Raw genomic sequence first — 23,995 nt, 5'->3', positions numbered from 1 at the left:
ATTAAGCTAATATATAATGTTTAGGTTACATACTGTTTGCAAAGTGCTACAAGTTGACACACACTATTTCACATATTTACAACTTCATATTTTTTAACTTAATCTGAGAAGTTTGCATTAATAAAAATAGAAGACAGGTCCCAATTTCTACAATAAAGGAAACTCTGAAGGTCCACACACAACTAAAGTTCTATTTGGTACTGAAGAACATTTGCTGCCCTGCACATTCATCCCCTCGCTGAAATTATGCCTTTATCTTTGAAGAGTTCTCTCAATTGAACCTGACAACTCTTCATTTAAACACTGTATGACATCAGTGGAGATGAGGGCACATTTACATGCCCAGCTTGTTTCCTGCTTGTTTGCATAATTTACAGTGCACCTACACTGACACCGCAGGTGGGATCTGTCCATCCTTCCTGCAAGAGGCGCTGGTGCATGTGTTTTCACAGTGAGATGGTTCTGCTAAGTTTTGTTTCAGTGCTGTGCTTAAGCACATCCTTCCTCACACTTCTCGATAAATAACTGATTAAGACAAAGCTATCTGAACAGGCTGGAGGAGATCTATCACTTTTATGGCTTTTTATTTATCCTGATCAAATGACAAGGAGGCGTCTGTTCAAGCAGTAAAGAACACCCGGGCTGGGCTCCACATTTGCAGTCAAAGGCACAAGTAATGCAGCTAAAATTGGCCTTTTTTTTTTTTTTTTTTTTACTATTATTGTTTTAACATGGCTTTATATGGAGGCCAGATGTCATGATTAGCAGCTTTCTGTCCTGGTTCTTTTTACCCCGTAATTATCTTTTGATGTGAAATCCATTTTACACCATATGAGTCAACAGGCAAAGAGGACAAACGCTGCACTACTTGTGCTTTCGTCTGATCTGGAGGAGCCTTTTGAACCCCCACCCCACCCACCCTGTCCGAAAAGATCAAGAGGGGCCTCTCGTTCCAAAGATGTGGTCAAATTCGCTGAGGATGAGCTCCACCGCCTGGTTCTGGTAAACCATATTCACCGCCATGTTGCCGTTGTCCCGCTCTGGGCGCATCAAGGTCGGCCCAAACACAATGCCGATGTTCTGTGTGGTCATTCTGTTGGTATCTGAATGTTCCAACACTCTACAGGGAATGACAGAGAGAAAGAGACATACAGTTTAAAATAACCTCTGAAATATTGACAAAAAATGGAAAACAAAAATAACAAAATGGTTCTGGATAAAGGATTTTGATTTTAGCCAGATGGCTCTAGGGGATTGCAATGACCACCACTTTGATTCAGATTAAATTATCTGCCTAAAATAGCTGCCTGATTGAAGTACCATGAAATTTTGCCCAGACATTAATGGTCTTCAGGTGATGAATCCTAATGACTTTGGTGATCATTTCCTCAAGAGCCACAAAAAAACTGACCAATGTGGTTTTGAGTTAAATATCTCAAAAGCAGTTAGATGGATTGCTTTTAAATTTGGTTTAGACATTCATGTCCCTACTTAGAATGAACTGCAATAACTTTCTGATCTTTTTCAGCTGTCGCCATCCTCACGTCAAAATTTAAATGTGTCCAGTACATGGCTTTATGGCCACACACCTACAAAACTAATGGGGTCCCCATCAGTATCAGCTTAGCACTAATGTTGGCATGCTAATATCAGCATGTTAGCATGCTGATATTAGCATTTAGCGTAAAGTACAGTCTCTTAGAGCTGCATGGCTGTAGACGCTCAGTTTATCTTTGGGACTGCAGATGACTGTTAACTGGTCATAGAGCTTCATTCTTGTGGTCACCATGTAACATCTTTGTAATTCTTACAAACTCAGGACAGCAACTAAAAGAAACAGCATTTGTACATCTGCCATCAACATCTTGTTTTTGCGTGCATGTTCATATGCATGTATCTGCATTTTACAAAGTAGATACGTGCACATAAGTGTCTACTGCCTATATCCACCTACTGTATGTTGGTGTCTTTGAGTGTGTGTGTGTGTGTGTGTGTGTGTGTGTGTGTGCATGTGTGTGTGTGCGTGTGTGTGTGTATGTGTGTATGTGTGTGTGTGATCTGGGGGGACTCAGGAATGGGTTAAAGCCACAGCATGAGGCATTCTTCTAAAAATGCCATTCCCACCAAGCCACAGAAGCAGCCAGCAATTGCTCAAAACTTCCACATTAAAAAGAGAGGAGGAAAAGAGAGAGAAAGAGAGAGAGCGGGGAGGGAAGAGAAAAAAAAAGGAGCGAACGAGAGAGAGAGGGTGAAGAGAGAGAAAAGAGAGAGGTTCCAGTGGTGGCGGCGGTGGTGTTGGTATGCCTTCCAGCAGACGAACCACAAGGCTCCCATGGGACCTTTGAGGCAAGGAGGAGAGCTAGTGGGGAAGGCAGAGGGAGGAGGAGGAGGATGGAGAAAAAGAAGAAAGGGATGGAAAGAGGAGGAAGAAAGGAGGAAGAGGAAGGGGAGAATGGAAAGAGAAGGAAGAGAGTGAAGAGGAAGTAAGGAAAGAAAGGTAGCAAGCCATCAAAAGAGGAAGCGACAGAGGTGATTGAGCAGGGAACTAATAAATGAGAAACAGAACAAGGGGGGAAAGGAATGACAGCGGAGAGAAAATGAGAGAAAGACACAGAGTTGACAAATTCATGGGGCCCACCACACCCTGGCACAAACATCGGCCTCAGAACACGAACACTCACCCCTGAAGTGGAAGGAAAAACCATAGGCGGTAAAAAACACACATTTTATGTACTGTAAAAGGAACTGGCTCGCAGAACATTGTACGCCATTCATCTTCCTCCAGGCTTTTCATCTTCACAGGGACCCAAACTTAACAACAGTGTGATCCTGGTACAGCGCTGGCATGCTTTGAGAGCCGTGGCCAAAGAATCCCTGACAGAAAATTACTGAGAACAACAGGGGAACTACCCCATCTTGTGGTCAGATTTAAAAAAGAAAAGTTATAAGCAAGAGATTTTATTTTCCTACAAGGGCATCTGGTTCATTCTGTCGTGCCGTAATGTGCCAAAGGAATATATTATGAAATGGCACTGAAACCACGAGAAGTAAATGGAAACAAGCAGAGATGGGGACAGATAACACAGCGGAGATGTTCTGCGCATGGTTTTATTCCCATCCTCTCACCGTTTGAGATGACGGCACATGAACAGCAGTGTGTCGTGGTTTGGAGGAGGCATGTTGAGCACCAGACACTTCAGACGGTCCACTTTGTCCATGTAGTCCGACATCTCTGCAAACACAGAGCGAGAGACATGTCGCATCGCAATGAATGTTATCACTTTCATTATATTTCAATACTTTATTACAATCCAAAACCTGATTTACATCCACTGACTGATATCACATTCACCATATCAGCATCCACTATCTAATTTGATGCAGCTTGCAATTATCAACTATCTCAAACTGGGATGAACAGTGAACTGCTGATCACTGATCACACAGTGTGCCATGGATTGATAAGAAACCACGCCAAGAATACATTTACATTTATTGCAATTTTCTTTTGTGTAATTTATGCTGAAAATGAAAGATTATCTACTGTTAGAGGATAAGTAGGATAAGTGAAAGATATTACAACGTATCACAGAAGTTCATGCAAATTAATTGATAAACACAGATAAAGGTAAAGTTTGGAGAAGAAAACCCCATGAAAAGATCAAAACTGTGTTGTATGTAGACTAAGTCTGATTTGGTTTAAGTGCAGCAGACTGACATTGTTGTTCAAACACTATTAATAAACATACTTGAGTCACACTGTTACAATGGATGACACCTTTCTGTATTACAATGAATCTTGGGACTGTAGATTGTGGTGTAAACACTCACTGGTGCACTGAATATGTCCATCTGTTGCTGAAAATAGTCACCGTCTCACGTCTGAGAAGCGTTTGCTAAAAACTAGCTTTTTTATTTGAATTTCTTTTTTGAAAATTAAATCTTTGTTAAAAAAAGAAACTACTACTATATTTGTGGTACACTTTTTATGTCTTCAGTAGGAGTGAATAGCCTTAGGGTAAGGGTAAGGAAGTTGTAAAGTATTGAAAAACAAACTTAACGCATGGTTGGTTTTGGTCTTCTCATGGGATTTGTTGACAATAAAAAATATATACAGAATAACACCAGCCCAGCATTATCCTTTAAGTGATGGTGTCAACATTTATTTATATTTAAAAAGAGAAGAATGGGAGTATAAGTTGTATGAAAAAGTGCTGCTTAAATGTGAAGACTTAAAGTCTACTACTACTTAAAGTCTGTTTTGTTTTGTCTTTTCAGTAAAACCATCACTTCACTTTAATTCAATAGTGCTTGACAAATTCCAGTTCTGTCAGTATATAATCATTCTTCTCTCACCTTAAAATTCATGCAATTTTTGTCTTGGTAAGAATCTTTTTTTTCTTTTACGTACGTCATTGGGAAGTATTAAAGAAAATGACTTTGATTATAGCTTGACAAAGTGTGAAAGTATCAAAGTGGAAGGAAGTGACTCATCAAGACCACAGTGGCATTATGATTCTTTAGAATAAAACAGCACCATGGGAAAAATAATATGGTGTGATCAAAATGCTTCCTGTGAGGATGTCCTGGTGGCCTAGATGTTTAAGATGCTGATCATGTATATACAGCATCTGCACACTAGCCAGGGACTTTTATGCATATAACCCCCTCTCTCTCAGTATTTGAACTTGTAAAATTGTGTCCTATACAAATGTCTCACCTGAAAATATAAAGGTGGTTATTTGCTTTTTAAAAATTAGTTTGTTTTAATTTCATACAAGCTTTGTAAGCATATACGAGATAACTGAAGACGTGCTTTCAAAGACAAGTGTCGCTGCATTAAGGGAGAGACTGTAAAGAAAACTGAAGCCTGAATGGGACTGAAACTGGTCACTCACTGACTGTCTCCACGATGTCTGTGAAGAAGCCGTAGGGCACCAGAGGCTCAGGAAGCTCGCGAAAGAAAAGTTTCAAAGCTCCCGTGATGACATGAATGTCCTCCCACTCGCTCTCGTCCAAATTCAGCTTCTCCTCTGAGAGACAGGGAGGGGAGGCAGAGGGGGGAAGGAGGTGAGGGAGGGGAGATGAGGTTGAGGGGAACAGTGAGAAATTCAGACAGACAAGGTCAGAAGAAGTGAAGAGCAAGGCAATATGAAAAGGAGAGACAAAGAGAGTTAGAATTTAGAAAGAAAAAAAAAAGTGGAGTTACAGTCACGGCATCATTTCGTGAAGAACACGAACAGAGCAGAGCATGAATTCACGTCGGTGCTGAGGCGGAACATGAAGGCTTGTAGCTGCAGGAGGGAGATAAAGCTGTATGGTGAAAGTAAGAGAAGGCACAGAAGCACAAACACACTCTAAATCGCACACAAGCACACAAACACTTAAATGTATAAAGCACACTTCTGTTTTTTTAATCCAGGCCTGACCAGTGCTTCTCAAATTGGATCATAAGAACCAAAGGGGAAAAAAAATCAAGAGCTTTAATTTGACCTCAGTGTCAATTGGGTCAATATTCATGGTATAAACAAATGGTACCACGTCTAGCATCTTATGATGAGAAGCATTAGTCAGTGAGATACTGCTGTGGGATTAAAGCGCTACACAGTACACAAGCAGCTGATTCTCTGTTTCGTCCACTTGATGGCAGCCATGGACTGTGTGAGAACTCGCTGTACAACCTGCTGCGTGTTATTACATCAGAAAACTTAAAGCAGAAAAGCCTAAGGGAGACACATACATTAAGCAAATGGTAGCACAACCACCAAACTGTTCAGTGCACGTCTGCGCCGCAGCTCGGCACGGCTCCGCTCTGCGTGTCAGTCTGTGGGTGGGTGTTTTGGGGAGTTTTTGACTGAGATGTTCACGTTATGCAACGCATAATGCACAAAACAAGCAGGGCTGAGTAACACATGAAAGCGGCTGCTCTCCTCGTCCGTCTCAGTCTACCTTGTACCAACTCCGCTGGGAACATGTAACGGCCGTCAGTAGTCACCGCTCGCTCTGCAAAAACCAACAGTTACTCAGTCAGCCTTCCTCACCGTCCACTTCAACAAAGGGATGTTGTGTAGTGGGAGTGACACAATGACAGATTCCAAGCAGGTGTACAGTGAGTGTGTGTTGAAAGCAAAAGGTGTTCATGTGCGTGAAATTTCTGATATTTTGAACTATCAATCTTTATATATAATCAGAATGAACAAAACAGCATCAGTTGACGTCTTGATTTCAAGTGGCTGAAAAAGAGGAATCAGACAACAATTTAATGATTTCTGACAAATGCCAGGAAAGTCAAGCCTCCACCTGCCCCCACTTCTCTCCTCCCTTGACATTTTCCTCTCTGGGTTCATTGTCAGAGACAAAATCAACATTATCAACATTAATCATCAGATACTGTTCAGTTTTTCCCCTCCTCACCGTGGTTCACCAGGAAGCGTAGCTTCTGAATCACTGCCAGGTTTCCTGATACTCTGTAGATGCCATCAGTGTCCAGTCCTGCAACATAAGACATAAGGAGGTTAGTATCAAAACGTAACTGGCATATTATTGTATATACTTACAGAATGTGTGTGTGTGTGTGTGTGTGTGTGTGTGTGTGTATTTAAAACTTGACCCTATGATTTTAAATCACTTGCCACTTTGCCACTTTTAGGTCACATTTTGCATGATCACAAGGCCCCATGAATATTTTTAAAGTTCCTCTTTACATTTCATCGTGTTTGTTGTTTGTAGAGGCGCCTTGTTAGGATAACAAGTTCCTGCTTCCTCCACACTGGTTCTCAGAAACTGCAGAACAAGTTAGGCTTTTTGAAACATTCAGACGGCTTCAAGTTTAAACTACGTAGCCTCACAGGCACAGGGAGCCACTGACCGACATTTTATTTATCCTTGTGCTGCTATAAAACTTTACTTTACTCCAGCTTATTGGCTGATGTTTTAAAATGCAGCAGAATTGTGCATATTATTATGATTATGATTGTTATTATGATGATGATGATGATGAGGATTATAATTATTATTTTTATTTTTATTATCAGTTCATCACAGTTTCTTTGTTGTTGGATTTGACCCACATGTTTTTATTGGTTAGGTCAAGTCAATTTTAACCACACAAAAAGACTCTCCCCTAAGACAAACACAGTGGTTAATATATATCTGAAATAACAAAATATGCTGAAGAAAAAAGATTGTACCGTCTTCCATTTCTACCAAAGTAATTTGAGATGAGATGAGATGAGAACTAACAAAATAATTTCTCTAATTTTTGTGGCTGCAGTTTAGTTTCTTCAGTCTGTCACAGCCTTGAATGTAATCGTCTCAATCTGCAACTGCTAGAAATATTTAAATCATCAAAACCACTTTTTTAAAGCCCTTGTGTTTTTTTGTTTGTTTGTTTGTTTGAGTTAAATATTTATTTGCCATATTTTTCCTAAACAGTTTCCAAACAGCTTTCATTTTCTCTCATTTCGATCTCTCTCTGGCTGGCAGCTGTCATAAGTCCCTCTCTTAAAAGAGTCTGCGTCCTGCTCTGGCAATCAAAACCATTTTGAAGTAAATTTATGTCTGATGATTTATGTCACAGAAATGAACAGTGGGTGCAGGGCTGCCATGGAATGATGCTGAAACTACTCAAAACAAGATTGAGGTTGTTCTCTCATGTGTCCGCTTGAAGTTGAGAATCGCATTAGCAGGGAGCTGGGGCTGTCTGCAGTGACTGTACCTCTCCTCTCCACAGCCTCAGTACAAAGCCTGACGAAGCGAGGGACTGTGCTCTTCTCGCGCTCGCAGAGCATCTCCAGACGACAGCCAAACACCTGATCTGAAGAGCGATGACAGATGGACACAAACACACACACACAAATACAAACACACTTTTTATGTCTGTTCAGAAGATTTTTTTTTTTCTCAGAGAACAGATATGATGTAAGAGCTGCAGATTTAAGTTAATCTAGTGATAAATTTATGGTTCACTATGTGAGAAAACCTCTGCTCCCAGCAGACATGTCGGCTCACACTTGATGATGCAACACAAACCATGTACTGTATATTCTATAGGGTTAAATATATGCAATCCTTATACTCCTGTATGATCATATTATTTTATCTCTGTGAAGAACTGGCTTGTGAAGAGAAAATTACATTAAAAAATGACATTTTTAATGACATTTTGGGGTGAAACTAAATTAAACATAAAAGTACAGGCTCCTATTTTCAACCACACTTCAACGTTGCTAAAAAAAAATAAAAATGCATAAAATTATATTATAAATCTACAGGTGCTTCGCCATTTATCTTATTCTCACTTCTTCTGTTCCAGTGACATGCAGGAAATCATCTCATGCCTCCTATGAGGAAGTAGATGAGGCCACATAACCCTTAAGGCCTAGCTACTGTTGTGCTGTTTTTCTTCCTCTCTTCCTCTTCCTCTCTTATTAAATAAAGGCAAAATACCCCCAAAATACTTAAAAAATGCTCAATGCTTTTGCTGAGAAGTTTTAGTTTAGAATATGGACAAAAGTTTTTTTTGAAAAAAAACACGTTTAAGCTTTGCAGAAAGCTGCAGGAGAGACACAGAGAAGTTTTTGTTTTTTCTTTACATTTCACCCATTTTCGATGAGGTGTTTCTCCACCATGGGCTTCCAGAACAGCTTAACTGCTCATAGATTCTGCTAGAAGTCTTAAACTCGACTGCAGGCTGCGTGAGCGTCACTCTTCCAAAAGATATTCCTCCATTTGCTGTTTTGATGTACGTTGTGGAGAGCACCATCTACTGCAAGAAACTGTATCCCCCATAGGTGTTCAATTGGGTTGAGGGGTGGTGGCTGTGAAGGCCACAGGAAATGATTCAGACCATTTTCACACTCATGAAGGAGGCTGTTTGTAAGTTTTCTCTGCCGCCGAACGCGGTTTCTTGCCAGGAACGGCTGGTGGTGGTTGTCACTTGACGAGGACTTCGGCCATTTACATGACAAGAGGTTAAATACACCCTATGAGAACCACTACATATTCAGGGCAGATTGGAGGCTAATGAGTCGCTATTGGAAAGGGACGAGACGGGATGCAGCTAGCTGGTTAGCATGCTAACTTCAGTAGAAGATGTGATAGAGACTAGAGTTTACATTGGTGTTGCTTTCCACTGCTGGAGACAGCTCTCGGTAGAGGAAAGAAGTTTGACAGTCCAGTGACCGCTCCTGACATGCACTCTCCACCCATTTATCCAGGCTTTCCCTTTTATTTGTCACCTTTTGGAAATGATGACATGCTTGAAAAAATACTTAGGCCAAAGACTGTTTCAGCTTTTACGAAAGATGTCATAACAGTGCTGTAATCAGCAGACATGCCGTATAAGAAACTTTCATTTTTTGAGAAGGTCTTACTAAACAGACGGGGAGGACAGCGATTCACATTCACAAGAGGATGTGGCATCATCGCAGGATAAACACAGATTTCTTGTCTGCTCTCACAAATGTAATAGCTGCCAGCGAAATGGGAAATTGTCTTCAACTTTGAAACAAAAGTCCATATTTGATATTTTTAGCCGTACTATTAACATAAGGGGCAAAAAAGAACACGTATCACCATCATTCACCACTGCACTGTATGCTGCTGAATAAAGGATACACATGCATTCAAACAGTCTGAAACTCACCTTTAATGAGCCCTTTCTCCTGCAGGGTCTGCAGAGGAGGTCTCTTTAGGATCAACTTCTTCAGCCGGGTCTTTACTCTTTTCCTCTCCGTGTTTTCCAGGTTGGATGTCGAGCGAGGGACTGCAGAGGGAGGAGAGGAGAAAGTGGAGGAGTTGGAGGAAGAGAGGGAGGAAGAGGAGGAGGAGGTCAGTGCTGGGCGTTCGGCTGCGGGGCAGGAAAGCAGATGAGAGGGGATGGTGGTGAGGATGAAAAGTGGGAGGGCCGGGTGACGGCGGAGGTGAGACAGGACTGACGGAGGGATTATTTGCCAGGGGGGCCGTGTGAAAATATACGTGGGCTGAATGGAGGAGAGGATGGAGGAGAGGATGGAGGGATGTAAGAGGCCTGTATGGAAGTTTGAAGAAAAAAATGATGATGATGATGATGATGCTGATGTGAGTGAGAGGCTGTGAGTAAACTGGGGTTGAGGACAGGGACGGTTTTGCTTAATGCTTGCGTGAGGGAAGGAAGTGAGAATGGATGGACTGAGGAGATGCAACACGTGGTGATGACTTACGTGACGTTCTCCTCTCATCTTCATCTCCACTGTGGTCCAGCATCTCCACGCTGCCCGCTCTCCTCAGAGAGTACAGAAGGACATTATCTAACGGGTTTTCACGGTCCTGGAAGGCAGGAGGAGGAAAAGTGTGTTAATTTTGTTACATGTAAAAATTAGGCCACTCACTGTCTAAAACATTTATTCAAACCATAGAGCCATAGAATGTTAATAGAAAAAATATTGATTTGTGTAACTATTTTGAAAAGCATCTTTTTAATTCTGTAATTTAATATTTATGACCAAAATATGTGTGAGTGTGACATTTCACAGTTAAAAAATAAACTTGTCAGACCTTTCTCATGGACAAACTATGTAATAGCGAAGCCGTTTTCAAAGTACTGTAATGACTTGTTACGTATTGTTACTTACTGGCTGACATATATGTCAATCACCTAAAATAATACTTCTGACCTTGACTTACCACTTCAGGCAGGATTTCTCTAAATTTTCTAAACTTGTCTCTACAGCTTTAAATTTCGATACCAAGCACTATAGCGGTAACTACAATTACCATGGGTATCAAACAGATAAGATGAAGTGTTATCCTAAACACCTATACAGCCCATTACAGCGTACAGTGATAAAGTGTCAGTTTATACAACATTCTACCTGAATATGATGCTATATAATTCATCCTGTAAATCTATAAATCTATGTGTCCTCTAAAGCAAAGTGCTTTATCTATATTGCATTATTTACACCAATGTAGTTTACATTTGGCATAATTGACATTAAATAGCGGAATGAGAAGTATAGAAACTACCTTTAAAAGAAATAAGCAAAATGAAAATAAATATTAATTGCAGGAAGTTTCTGTGTGTTTCAGATTGAGTAAAAGGCAGTGGAGAGCATGAACCATATATACTGTATACAGAGGATATGACACAATTTAGATTCAAAAGGGAAACCATTTTAGCCACTAACAGAGAAGTGGTAAATTGGCAGTACAACTCACCAGCCTGTCGATGACATTCTGAATGGTGCGGTACCACTCTTTGATCAGAGAGTCGGTCTCCGACTGCAGCAGGAACTCGTTGCCTGTCACTGTCCGCAGCTGAAACACAAACATTTACAGACCGAGGGTTTTAAGTAGATATTTTACCAGCACTTCTTCGGGATTTCTTAATTCTAATGACAGTGCAGCAGCACTTACACTTAAATCTGTCACATTTCAGTGGAAAATTAATTTTTACTGCTTCCTCTTCCTCACTTGGGGTCACTGACAAGGGACAGGGTGAAAGAAAAGCTTCCACTTCTCACTTCCCTCACTGATAAGGGCCCTTCACTGACAGAACAGTGAATGGTGTGTACATTAGCTCACGGGTATTACTGAGGTCATCATTTAATAGTTCATGCTCACCTATAATATCTAATGATTTGTTGAATTCCTCAAGAGTTAAAGAATGAGAGTGTATCTTGAGGGTATCTTGAGATCATCGAGGTTTCTTCGAATTTGGTTTTCTGTTAGTTATTCCACTTCTTTCTTACCTTAAAGACATTCTTCTTGCTGGACAGCTCGTTGGCCCAGTGCAGTTTTGCTCCTCTTAAATCCACACTGCTCTCAGGGCGACTGTTTCCTGGTTTCTGTTTTCAATAAACAGGTCAACATAAAAAAATCTAGTTTCAACATGTTTTGGGTTTTGTTGTTTTTTGCTGTGCAGAAATTGTGGGCCACCACTTTTGACCGACTCTTATATCATGAACAACTTGTTACAGGTCTGTGTGACCTGTTTTATGAACAGAACAGCCAATGTTTGTCAATTTACTGCAGGATGCATGAGGAGAAAGTGAAAAGTGGTCACATAATGATCAGAAATATCTGATCTGTGTGGTTACTTTTTGGGTGTGACAAAAGCTTCTGGTCTTTGTGCAACAGACCTGAATCAGCTCACTTGGGTAAGTTACCACTTTTTTATTTTCTAGTTGAGAAATTCATCCTAAACAAAAAGTGGCATCTGCATTTTTTATAAAGTGACTCACGCTAAGTAGTAGCTAGCGATTTTGTAATCAAGAAATGATAGGAACCATGCAATAATTTTCTAGCTGAGCAAAACCCATTTATCGAAGAAATTACCATGTCTAGGACCATTAAAGACAGCGTTGGTCTGAGCTCTTACCCAGCTGGAAGGTGTCTGTGATTTAGGATCTTTGAAGAAAACCAGACTGTTCCCGACCAACACCACCCAGGATGGACTCCAGTTTTTCCTGCAACCCAACAAACATGTGTATATTGGTCAGTCAGGGTTCAGCTCAGCAAATCATATTTGCCTTCATTTGCTTGAACACTGCATTCATAAAAACAGGTGCGATCTAATTTGACCTTTTTTTTCTGCTCTTTAATATGAGCAGCCTCAATGGGGCCTCACCTCAGTTTCCGGCCTCCCTCTGCGATCTTTGTCTTGTTCAAGAGGCCAGCTTTCTCCAGCTCCTGAGAATACATTATGGGGGGTGTAAGGTGCATTAAAATCTTCTGTATTCAGAGAGTATGGTATAAGAGTATGTGATGCCAAGTTTAAATGCTAACAGTAAAGTACAGCAAAGGGCTTTTCCTCTGTTGTACTTTACTGCATCCTGAGCAAAGTCATTTAACTTGACTGTTGCATCATTTAAAAAATAGCAGGAGGGGAGTTGCTCTACTATCTCCCACTGCGGTATGGCCCCGTTTAAGGTGCAAGAGAACAGAATTACTACTAACTATGAAGTGAGTACAGTTTAGAAAGACTGTGAGGAACAGATCTATCTATCTATCTATCTATCTATCTATAAGTATATAAGGTAGTGTGGTGTCACCGGTGTGCAGCCATCACTGTCTGGAGAGCTCTGAGGAGATGGAGGCTCCACGATGATGTTAGTCACATTGCAGGAGTAATCTCTGCACTGCTGGACCAGCTGAAAGAGAAGAAGTGGCCATCATCAGCTGTCTTCATTTTTCTGTATGTGTATATGTACCAGGGTTGTGTTTCCCGGTGTTTATCTGCATTGTGTGTGTGTGTGTGTGTGTGTGTGTGTGTGTGTGTGTGTGCGTGTGCGTGCTCTGTAGGTGAGTACCTTGCCATTCTCAGGCAGGATCATAGATTGGGAGTGACAAAGCTGCTGCTTAACATCATGCGAGGGTGCAGGGTTATGACACCGGGTGTCTGCACTGCTGAACTCCATCGTGCTCAGGGTATCAGAGGAGGCTGCACGCTGCATGCTCTTCACAAGGGTTAAAGGTCAGGGTCAGGGTCATGCGTTGGGGTCAGCGGTCAGAAGTGGAACAGACAAACAAGGGAGAGGGCAATCGCTGATTTATCGTGTGCAAACTGAGAAATAAATACAACACACTCCCGTGGCATTTTTACCTTTTCCTTTATATTACATTTACTGTATATGTTAGTATTTAGTTGATGCTCTTGCCTTGAGCAACCAGAGTGCAACAGTACAATGAGAACAAATGCCTAAACAAATTAAAATTACAAAAAAGCACAGTAAGGAACAACAGAAAGGTCAGGGCCTTTTCAGCAGTTTCTCCTCCTATTTCTTCATTTCATTTCCTGTATATTCTAACACGTTGTATGTGGGATCAGTTCGCTTTACAGTTAAAATCCAATTCATGCAAACAATCATGTAAAGCCTGAAACAATATTAAATCTTCATCCTACTTTACAATGCAAAAGTGCCCCACACAATGTGTTCACCTAAATGGTATGACAGTCAATAGTACACTGTAACTACTGACACCACAAAAAATGCTTGTTCTTCACTGCTGTTTTTGTTCCAATCCGTTCTGTCAACTTTTCATTCCATGTTACACCTAAGATGAAGATCTTTGGACTTATTTTGTTTTGCTGCAGTAGATGTATTTGTTCTTTGATGCTGTGGGATCACTTCATTTCTCTGACCGATGATAGCAGAGTTATTAAAAGGCTCAAAACAATGACTTTACTTTGAAAAAATGCCACTGTGGAAACTGAATGCTAAATCGTTCACACTTTTAAATTCCTCTCAATCACATTGGTCAACAGCCGAACAACCTGCCTCAGCATCAGCACTTCAACAGGTTTCTTATCTACATCTGCTGTCTCCAGTAGTTCTCATACAGTGGTACAAATCATGAAACCATGTCAGGTCAAGTCTGGATTAAGCTGTAAGTATTTTTAACAACTTCACTTTTATGAAGGGCAACAATGCAACAGCTGTGCTGCATTATAACTTAATTTACCTGTATGAACTCCAAAGAGGAACTGAAGCACTCTGAGAAACACTGATGACTTTAAAAATGAGTGCCTATCATGAGAACTCAGCACATTAGCAGATGGAGACAAACTGCAGTTCCCATCAATAGTTCAACTTGTTTTGCTTCATTAGACAGGAAAGTCCAAGAGACAGATTGTCAGACACAAATTGAGGCATGCAAGCGCATTTGTAACTTTACATGCAAAATATTTATGTCTACAATCCCATGCACATGCACATATACACAAGTGTGCATGGTCGCACACAAATGCACATATTCACACAATTTCAACTTTTGCAGCAACAGCCATAATTAAGTACCTTTCCCAATCCCTGTAACCTAGTTTCAACAATCAGACTAAATATCCCTCCTAATGTTTGCCATCTCTTCATGCAAGGCGGATTAGCACTAAGAGCCAAATCTGCTCCTTTGCTAAGAGGAGGCCTTTAAAAGGGCTTTAAACCAAGCGCACCCACACCCCACTGTGATGCAACATGTTGCAGGAAGAACTGCTTGGATAACAGCCTTTCTTTTTACACCATGAGTTGCTATTTCGCCACCTTAATATGCATAAATGCTGATCTCTGAGAATCTAAAGAGCATAGCTGGCAGTACTTTAATGTATTCTACAGTAATACAGTGGAGATGCAGTTTTTGCAAATCTAACAACTCAAGTTCATTGATTTTCATGAGGAAAATACCCTCCATCAAAAGCTCTTAAAGCACTGACAAAACACCGGACTAGGAATACCTTCACAGTCAGTCACTGCAAACAACACTAACAAGAAAAGAGTTGCCATCTAAACATTTAAAAAGAAGAATTAGCAGTCCAAGCAATCTAAGTAGAGGAGTTCTATGGTTTTGTTAAGTAAATGCATCCTGTTGTGTACGGAGAATACGTTAAGCCGTTAAAGGTTGTTATCATTTACTTTGGTCTTTGTTGTTTTTTTGCAGGGTGAAAGTCAAGGTGAAATGCATTAGAAGCCCTCTGGCAAAGAAAGAGTGCAGCAGGCAGAGAAGAGTTTCACCTGTTTCATCTGCCAGCCACTGTCGGTTTTCCCCCGGTGGCTCCCGAAGAGGAAATCAGGTGACAGCTAGAAAGAAAGAGAGAGAGAGAAAGAAGAGAGATGCAGGAAGACAAACACAGGAAACAGTTACGATTTGTATTTAATTTGAATTTAAAACACAAGTCTACTCCATTCTCTGTATAATTGACCTGCAAAAAAGAAGATCAAAGAATGTTTTACCTTTGGGCTTTAGACTCTGCACTATTTTGTGCAAGAACACGCCTGACCCAAAATGGCAGCAATTTGGGGTAAATTTCACAGCCACGTGAAAAACAGGATGCTGACAAATTTTCTCAGTTAAGTTCAGCAGTGAAGCCCAGCCTAACACTCATACTAACACTAACGCTGAAACGACTCATCTGGCCCCCTTACATCCTGCCAGCTAAAAATGCTCTTTGATTCGCCACCACAGCACCGAGGGACACACAAACACACACACATACTCACGCACACTTGTGTGAGTGTGTATTTAGATGAGGTTAATGGGAAGCAGTTGCTACCGTTGCTCAGTAAGACAGAAACATCCATTGCATAGTACTTGTTTGACTCAAGCATGCTGATTTTTAGCTACTGAACTGGGCCACCCATGGCATACTGTACATCTACATCAGTACAGTCATATCAGCTTTTTGCCAGTACTAACAGCTCCAACTCTGAGGAGCCAATATAAATAAACCACATTAGAATGACAGTCCATTCAGTTCCATTTAACAGGCAGGACATTTAGCATGTGCCACCAGAGATCTAACACCAAATCACATCATGTCATGAGTAAAAGCATGAAAATAACAACACAATTACATAAATGATATTGTGTAGCAAACTAAAATGAACTTACAGCAGAGACACTCATAACCCCTGATCACCCAGTTATGCAATCCAGACCAGCTCTCCTTTCAGAGTGATTGTAATCTGCCGAGTTTAAGTCCTCAATTGTCTGCTGTTAGATGTCATGGCACTTTTTCTTCGGAGTGTCAAAATGTAAAAACCATTCATCTCTCCCTCTTGTCTACGTCTATGTCTATTTCCCCATTCTAGAGGGAAGCTGGCTTTATCAGCTCACACAATCATGCACTACTCATCCAGGAAGGTGGGCTCAACTGAACATGCACATAAGATCTTTGCTAACACTGCCACCTACATTAACAACTGTCCAACATCTGTCCTTTTTTGGGAAGTAGTGTAGGCAAAGACAGAGATTGAAGAATTATTTAGAGACTTTGGTCCACTACAAGTAAAGGTTTAGCTTTTAAATGTTCCCTAAGCACTGTGAGCAAAATGTACCATGTTCTGCTCTTTTGTTTTTTTTTTTGTTGGTGAAATAGTGTGACAAAAAATGACAAATATACAGTATACAATGTCATACACAGATGCTAAGATGTAGCACATTGGTGAACTAGTGTGACAATGAAAAGAAGAAAGAAAGAGAAGACACAAAAATCATGTATGGGGTGGCATAGAAGACAAGCGCTAACATACTGTACCAGCAATATCAACGGGCTGTTATAGTAATGTAAGTCCTGAAGTGGGGATAAGGCTAGACTGTTTCTGCTCGTGGTAGAGCTTAGGTTTCTACTATTTGCTATATAAATCAATGATTTTGTTTTTAAAAAATATCTGTATATTTGTGTTTAGGAGGAAAATAAATGCACACAGATAGGATTACAAACTGGTCGGCTGCGAATCTTCAGTATATTTATCGTCACAATAACCAATAAAGTACCAGCTACAACTGCACAGGAGACAGCTTCACAAACCTGGGTGAGTTTTAACACCTGAACACAAGAGATGCAGTTAAGAGCAACAGCCTTAACGTTGGTAATTCCAGGATCACTGTCCTTTATAAAAAACTATTGCAACATTATCTACTTTTATATAATGATAAGCTTTTCACTATATCATATTTTACGTAGTGATCATTAAGCAAGTAACTATATCCGTGACATAGGGCTTCATCTAGCAATTGTTTTCATTATCAATTAATCTGCAGATATTTTCTTGATTGACTAGTTAGTCGTTGGGTCTATAAAATGTTTGGAAAATAACGACGGACATTTTTACAATTTCCTGAGCTCGTGTTGAGGTCTTCAAATGACTTGGACCAAAGATATTCAATTTACAATCATATGAAAGGGAGGAAAGCGGCAAATCAGAACATTCGACAAGCTGGGATCAGAGAAATTTAGCTTTAAGATAAATGATTAAACGACTATCAAAATAATTTTCTGCTGATCGGCTATTCAAGTATTGTCTAATTGTTGTAGCTCTAGTGTCAAATATGCAGAATATGTTGAGGAGTGAAAAGCATAAAAGCTTAGATAGCAGTAGCATGCAAACATAAAGTAAAATGCAAATACAGGGACAGGAGTGGAGAACACTGTAGGCTAACAAGTAATGTGGGTCATTTTCAGTTTTAACACCTGGGTCATATAGTCATGTGGCATGCAGTGTGCATTATATATCAAAGGTTAACTTCCTGTTTGGTAACAGATGTTCCACAGAATGAAAACTGACACATATAGGTCAACAGAATGCATCTCAAACTGACTTGATGGGGTATCACTGCTTTGATCATGTGGGCATTTTTTTGATGAATTAAACTTGAAACACTGACGCAACGCTGAGGCAACGCATCCTTGAGATGCAAAATGCTTATCCACAACAATCTGGTTCATGCGGCTTGTGTCACGTAGATGTCGTCACTGAATTAGTGGATGGATCAATTTCAGTCGGTGGTGGCTGTTGCATAAATTCCCAAAACCCTTTACGTCTGAAACAACAGATGTACTTCCTCACTCGAAGCGTATTAACACCCTCTTGTAAAATCAAGTTTACAAAAAAAGGTGAAACAACAGCATGACGACAGCAACTGCCAGGTCAGGAAGGGGGGTTTATGGCTGATGAGAAGTTTCAGTGAGTGGTTCAAATTTAGCAATGTTTTAATGGCTTCTGTTCATCTGCGTCAGATCAAGAGGCATTACCTTGTTATTCCCCTCAAGGATTAGCCCCAAAAAAAACCCCACCATTTGACAGGAAGTGTGTGTCAGAGGGCAGTTGATAAATAAATAAATAAGTAAGGCGGTGAGTCGGTCAGTAAACGATGCGGCAACTAGAAAGATGTAATCCCCTTTGTAATTTGGCCACGCTCAGCGTTTCTCTCTGCTTTAATGTGGTGTACAGTGCTGGTGCACTCTGAATGACAGAGGCTAGCAACAGATTCATATGCTGAAAGATGTGTCTCACTGTGGTTTGTTCTGTCTGTCTGTGTTTACAGATGCCAAAGCACAGCTGTTTGCACTCAAAACATGTTACATAAAAAAAAAAAATTTAACACTTTTAACAATTATTCACATAATAGGACAGAGCAAGAAGTTAAGAACATAAAAGCTTCATGACAGTTCTGAAGAACCACATGAATGATCGTAACAAACTAAACCAGCAAAACATCAACTTAATCATTGACTTGACCATGTCATAAACATATTTCCCACCACCTAGTGCAAACTTCCTCATGACATGGATCGCTGAATAATAACCACAGTACAATGTCAGTGTGAATCAACACCTCAATTAAGCAATAAAACATATGATAATATACACACAATTCTGTCACTGTAGTCAAAGAAAACCTCATCCTGATTCCATCAGCCCTAAACCTCATACAACCTGTGATTATGAGCATAGTTACCTATGAAGCTGATTCAGAATTGAGTCCATTGTTAAATCACACAACACATCAGGAGGCCTGAATTTTACTACATCTGTACAACAGCCTTACCCTGTGCATAGTTCCATTGCCAGCTTCAGAAAGCGGTAGTGACAGATGGCTGGTGTCCCTGGGTAATGTCTGAGGTTGTGCTGGACTGGCCTGCCACAGAGACAGAAAAAAACTCTGACTGTGGAACTGGAAAAATCTATCTTTGACTCATCTTGAGGACAACTTTGACATTTTGGTAAATATGCTTATTGGCTATGCTGCCAAGAGTTAGATAAGAAGATTGACCCCATTCTCATGTTTGTGAGGTAAAAGCCAGACCTTGCTTAGTCCCAGCTTACTTTTGCATCAAGACAGAAACAGAAAAACAGCTAAACTGGCTCTGTCTAAATGTAACAAAGGTGCTAACACCTATGAGCATCGTTCTACAGGCGGTATATGATATTTCTTGGATGAGGGGGAGTTAGGGTTGGGGTTACTTTCAGGAGTCTCTGCTGGTTGCCTTGCAACTGCTCAGAGCCATAAGCTCCTACTTGGAAAATAGCAAAGTGCCATTTTTATACATATTAATTAGTTTTTGTACACAGTAAACATATGAGAGATACCATTGATTACTGAGCGTTATAGGTGCTGGTAGGTGAATTTCGTTAGCTTTGGACTGTTGTTCTGCTGTTTCCCTTTGTTTCCAGTTTTTATGCTAAGCTAAGATAAACTATTTTTACCCTGGCTATATTGTCATAATCGGCAAGAAATTGAATAAGCTAATTTGGCTTTGGTCAGTTACTTTGCAATATTCAGCAACTCTCAAACTCATATATGAGTCTCCCCACGTGCAATGGACTGGAGCCTCCAGGTGTGGAAACCTGCCAGGTGATCTCTGTGCGTACGACCTTCTCTGCATCACGTCTAAGTCAAGAGAAAACATGCAAACCAGGTCGCTTTCCTTTAGGTCTGTATGAAGTTGTTGGCTAAAAAGGTCCCTTTTAGTGCTGATACCATCAAACTATGTGAGCATACAAATGAGCTTTCTCTTTTATTCTACACTCTGACCCTTTTCTATCCTCTCCTTTGAGAAAAGAAGCTTTCATCATTTCATCAAGCTCTGAAAATGCCCACCTTTTTCAATTTTTTTTTTGGCAATTTCAGTAGAAGAAATAAAATTTACTCAGGAGGAGTAGCAAACACTGTTTGGTGTTGTACCTTGTTGCTGGTGTGTCCACGAGCTCGGCGAGGGGGTTTCCAGGACCTCTCCTCGGTGATGGTGTTGACATAGTAGAATCTACCTGTAGCTGGGTCCGAGTACTGCTCCCACAGATCCTTGATCTGAAGAGGCTGTTGACCTGGGGCAGGACAGGGTGGGTCTGGTTGTGATGGATGTTTCTCTGGCTGTGTACTTTCAGTGTAAAGAGGAGAGTCTTGCCAGGACAGTTGTGACAGATAAGACTCCGCTGGGACCTTGTAGGCAGACAGTGTAAAGGGGAAAAAAAAGACAGAGAGACAAGGAGGGAAGTGGAGGGAGAGGCAAAAAATGGAGGAGGATATGGAAGGAAAAATGGAAATTAAATACAAATGTAAAATACAAAGAAAAAAAATAATTTCCTAAACAGCTGGGCACTTTAGTGTTTAGCAAATGTCACTCCAACTGGAGTAAATACCACACTTGCTGGGGACTAATTTCAGATGCATAAATAAACTACAGTCATCCAGTTTTGTCATAAATGTATGATTCTTGAACAACAATGGAGAGGAATAAGCTTTATTACATATTAGGTGGAAAAAAAGTTGGAAATAAGGATAAGTTGGGGATAAGAATATAATAGACTGGCGTCCTGTCCAGGCTGTACTCCGCTCTTGCCCAGTGTCAGCTGGGATTGGCTCCAGCCCCACAACCCTGTACAGATAAGCGGGATAAATAATGGATGGATGGATGGATGGATAAGAATACACTGAACATCCCTGCCGTCACTATTTTTTGTGCATTAGAGTGGGGACTTATGTATGTTCATTACCATGTCTCTGATTATGTGTTTGTGCAACCTTATATGCATTATTTTTCAAATAGGTTTTATTTAAGGTCTTTTTTATTTTTTTTATCCAAGCCTCTAAGGTAGCTCTTATATACTCTTATATACTATTAAATATTATATATAAATAAGCTTGACTTGGCTACGATATGTAAATAAAAATGTGTGTGTTCACAGCACAGATCAGGTATCGCAAGCAGAAAACAGCAGTGCCTTGAACAAAAACAATTATCTCAGTGTGCAAAGAAGAGACAGAAACCCCACAGAAACCACGAGGAGAGACAAATAATTTCCACTGCCTCTTAATGTAGAATAACTCGTCAGACTCTGGATTAAGACAGAGCTTACAGAAATGCATGTGCTCGCCCAGATAGCGAGGACTAACGCAACAGCTACAAGAGAGGAGATCCACAAATCCAATGAAATTAATTGAAAGGATGTGCATGAAAGATCATCTTTCCACGAAATATAGTTGAGACATAATTCACTAACTGATTGACTGGCTAGCTTGTTGATCCCTATTATGTAACACATGGCACACAGTCTTTTCAGATGATGACTGAAGGGGCGTGTGTGTGTGTGTGTTGGTGTGTGCAGGTTTATGGATGTATGTGTGAGGGGGTGTGAGACATTAAAAGTGATCGTTGTTGACTCCAGGGGGCAGCACTGAGTCGTCAGCTCACCTGAAGCTTTGTGTTCCATCGTTTCCTTCTGTTCACCTTAGTGGTTAAATTGAAACCAAGTGTTTCTCAACAGGTTCAAATGGGGCCATGGCGCATTATCTATATGCTATATCAAAGAACTTTAACTTTATTTGAACATTATCACTTTGGACAAATTATCTTGATTTGTAACAAAATGACAGAGCACAGAAATATTGATTTGGGGGCTTATATATTCATGAGTCACTTGGGGTGTCCTGTCATCACAAACTGTCACAATCAGTCAGCTTAAAAGTAAATAACGGGTTGACAATATAATATATATTTTCACAAAATTATTCCAGAGGAACAGGGGATTGTTTTCCACTGAAAAATTTTAAAAATGCATACCAGCTATGATTTGCGGCCATAACAACACCAAAACATCAACATGTTGTATCTATGGGATATATGTAAATATAAAGATAAACGTTTTCTTTGTTTGACAAATTTCCATAGTTAAAAGAAACTTAATTAAAAGAAGAAAATCTTTAAAGACCGCTCAGAGGGCCCTGCACAATGACGATTGATTTCTTTTTGTGTAAAAGTCTGTTTGTGTGCAATATGTATTTATTACTGCCATTCAAAATTCATTTTCACCAAACATATCTTGCAAAATATGTTTCGCAATGCCTGTAAAGATGTCTAGTGTGGAGGAAAATAGAAGACCTGCGCAGAGCCCTGCGTTCAGCATCCTGCAACACCTTGGGGATGCATTTGACTTTGAGCCAGACGTTATTGCCTGACATCTTATTGCCGACTTCAATGCTTTTGTGGCTGAGTGGGAGTAAATCCCTGCAGCCAGGTTCTAAAATGTTGTAGCGAGCCATCCCAGAAGATTGGAGGCTATAGCATCAGTGGCCTGAGCAGTTTGACAATCACTCTCGGGCATAATGTTTGAGTGCTCACAAACTGTTTAGGTGTCCATATACTTTTGGCAGGCAGAAAATGAATGAAGAAATATTTGAGCTAAACTCAATGGGAAAATGCATCAAGTCAGAAATTTTATTTTAACATTAAAAGTGAACCTCTTCAAATTGTGTATTGTAATTGTGCCTCCTTGAGGTATAAGATCAAATTTTAATGCAATTCATGATTCGGCAGCACTTTAGAAAGGCGCGCAAAAAAAATCTATGGAGAGAGAGATTGTGTTTTCTGGATGGAAAGTAGAGAGTTGTGACCTGAATGTGGCTGCAATAATCCTGCTTACTGGTATTTAAGGCTCGAACAAAGAAGCTCCACAGAGATAATGACAGAGACAGACAGGGAGGAAGAGGGATAGTGAGAGAGATGTAAAAAGACCACCGAGATCACAGTATCCAAAGCCAGAAGTCACATGTGGCTGCTTGGTTCGATGGAAGCAAAACCCTGTCTGTAGAGACATACTCAGCTGTGGGAGTTTCCCCTCAGCTGACAGACAGATGACTTTGAATATTCTCCTCACCAATAATGCCTTGTGTAATCCCCTCTGATGTAATACAGGGAAGCTCTGACGTCATGACAATGTGAACTTGATTGCTGCTCTAGGAGGATTATTGAGGTCAAGTACAGACGTAAATCGAATACAATTTCTGCTGCCGTGGCTGAACTCCATCGTCTGGTGGGAACCAAAGAATTGTTTTCTACAAAATGAATATGACTACGGTTATTTGTTTCTATCTGAAAAGCTTGTTTCACTATATAAAGTTTAAACATATAGAACTATATGCTGCTATATGCTATATGCAGATATAAGATCTGAAGTTCAAAGCAGTTCAAGCCTGCATTGGCATACAGTATTTTGAGAGTGGTCTTTCAGTGTTGCAGGACAAATCCAGTATCCAGTGGTGAAAAGTTTGAAATCAAAACTATTTGCATATTCATAGATTCTGAACTTTTCAATGAGAGGCTAAGATGTGATTTGAAGAATTTCTAAACAGTGCAATTGGATTTTTTTAAATGGAAGAAGCATTTCAGACACATTCCTATTCAAAGCAGAGTATTTTTATATATCTTCAAACATGCATGCTTTATCCTGCCCTTTCACAG

General features: G+C 40.3%; 1 protein-coding gene across 3 annotated transcripts in view; it reads right to left on the bottom strand.

The window, feature by feature from the left end:
- Positions 1-664: 664 nt before the first annotated feature.
- Positions 665-23,995, bottom strand: part of arhgap9 (Rho GTPase activating protein 9) — a 38,922-nt gene continuing 15,591 nt past the window's right edge. Inside the window, exons 6-22 of one of the 3 annotated variants that reach the window (XM_071495417.1) lie at positions 20,443-20,697; positions 19,306-19,395; positions 15,489-15,554; positions 13,293-13,439; positions 13,035-13,133; positions 12,611-12,672; positions 12,362-12,449; positions 11,733-11,828; positions 11,200-11,298; positions 10,203-10,308; positions 9,647-9,766; positions 7,718-7,816; positions 6,415-6,492; positions 5,950-6,003; positions 4,899-5,033; positions 3,127-3,232; positions 665-1,120 (exon numbers count right to left, since the gene is read on the bottom strand). In XM_071495417.1, the coding sequence (XP_071351518.1) occupies positions 934-1,120; positions 3,127-3,232; positions 4,899-5,033; positions 5,950-6,003; positions 6,415-6,492; positions 7,718-7,816; positions 9,647-9,766; positions 10,203-10,308; positions 11,200-11,298; positions 11,733-11,828; positions 12,362-12,449; positions 12,611-12,672; positions 13,035-13,133; positions 13,293-13,439; positions 15,489-15,554; positions 19,306-19,395; positions 20,443-20,697 (1,887 nt within the window). In that variant the 3' untranslated portion in view covers positions 665-933. The remainder of the gene's footprint in view (positions 1,121-3,126; positions 3,233-4,898; positions 5,034-5,949; positions 6,004-6,414; positions 6,493-7,717; positions 7,817-9,646; positions 9,767-10,202; positions 10,309-11,199; positions 11,299-11,732; positions 11,829-12,361; positions 12,450-12,610; positions 12,673-13,034; positions 13,134-13,292; positions 13,440-15,488; positions 15,555-19,305; positions 19,396-20,442; positions 20,698-23,995) is intronic. The other 2 variants (XM_071495418.1, XM_071495419.1) reach the window with 2 other exon arrangements.

This window comes from Trachinotus anak, unplaced genomic scaffold, assembly GCF_046630095.1.
Source record: "Trachinotus anak isolate AG129_WGS33_773 ecotype Australia unplaced genomic scaffold, CSIRO_AGI_Tana_v1 ptg000013l, whole genome shotgun sequence".
NCBI lineage: Eukaryota > Metazoa > Chordata > Actinopteri > Carangiformes > Carangidae > Trachinotus > Trachinotus anak.
Note: the sequence above shows the minus strand (reverse complement) of the source record. Positions and strands in the feature narration are given on the sequence as shown.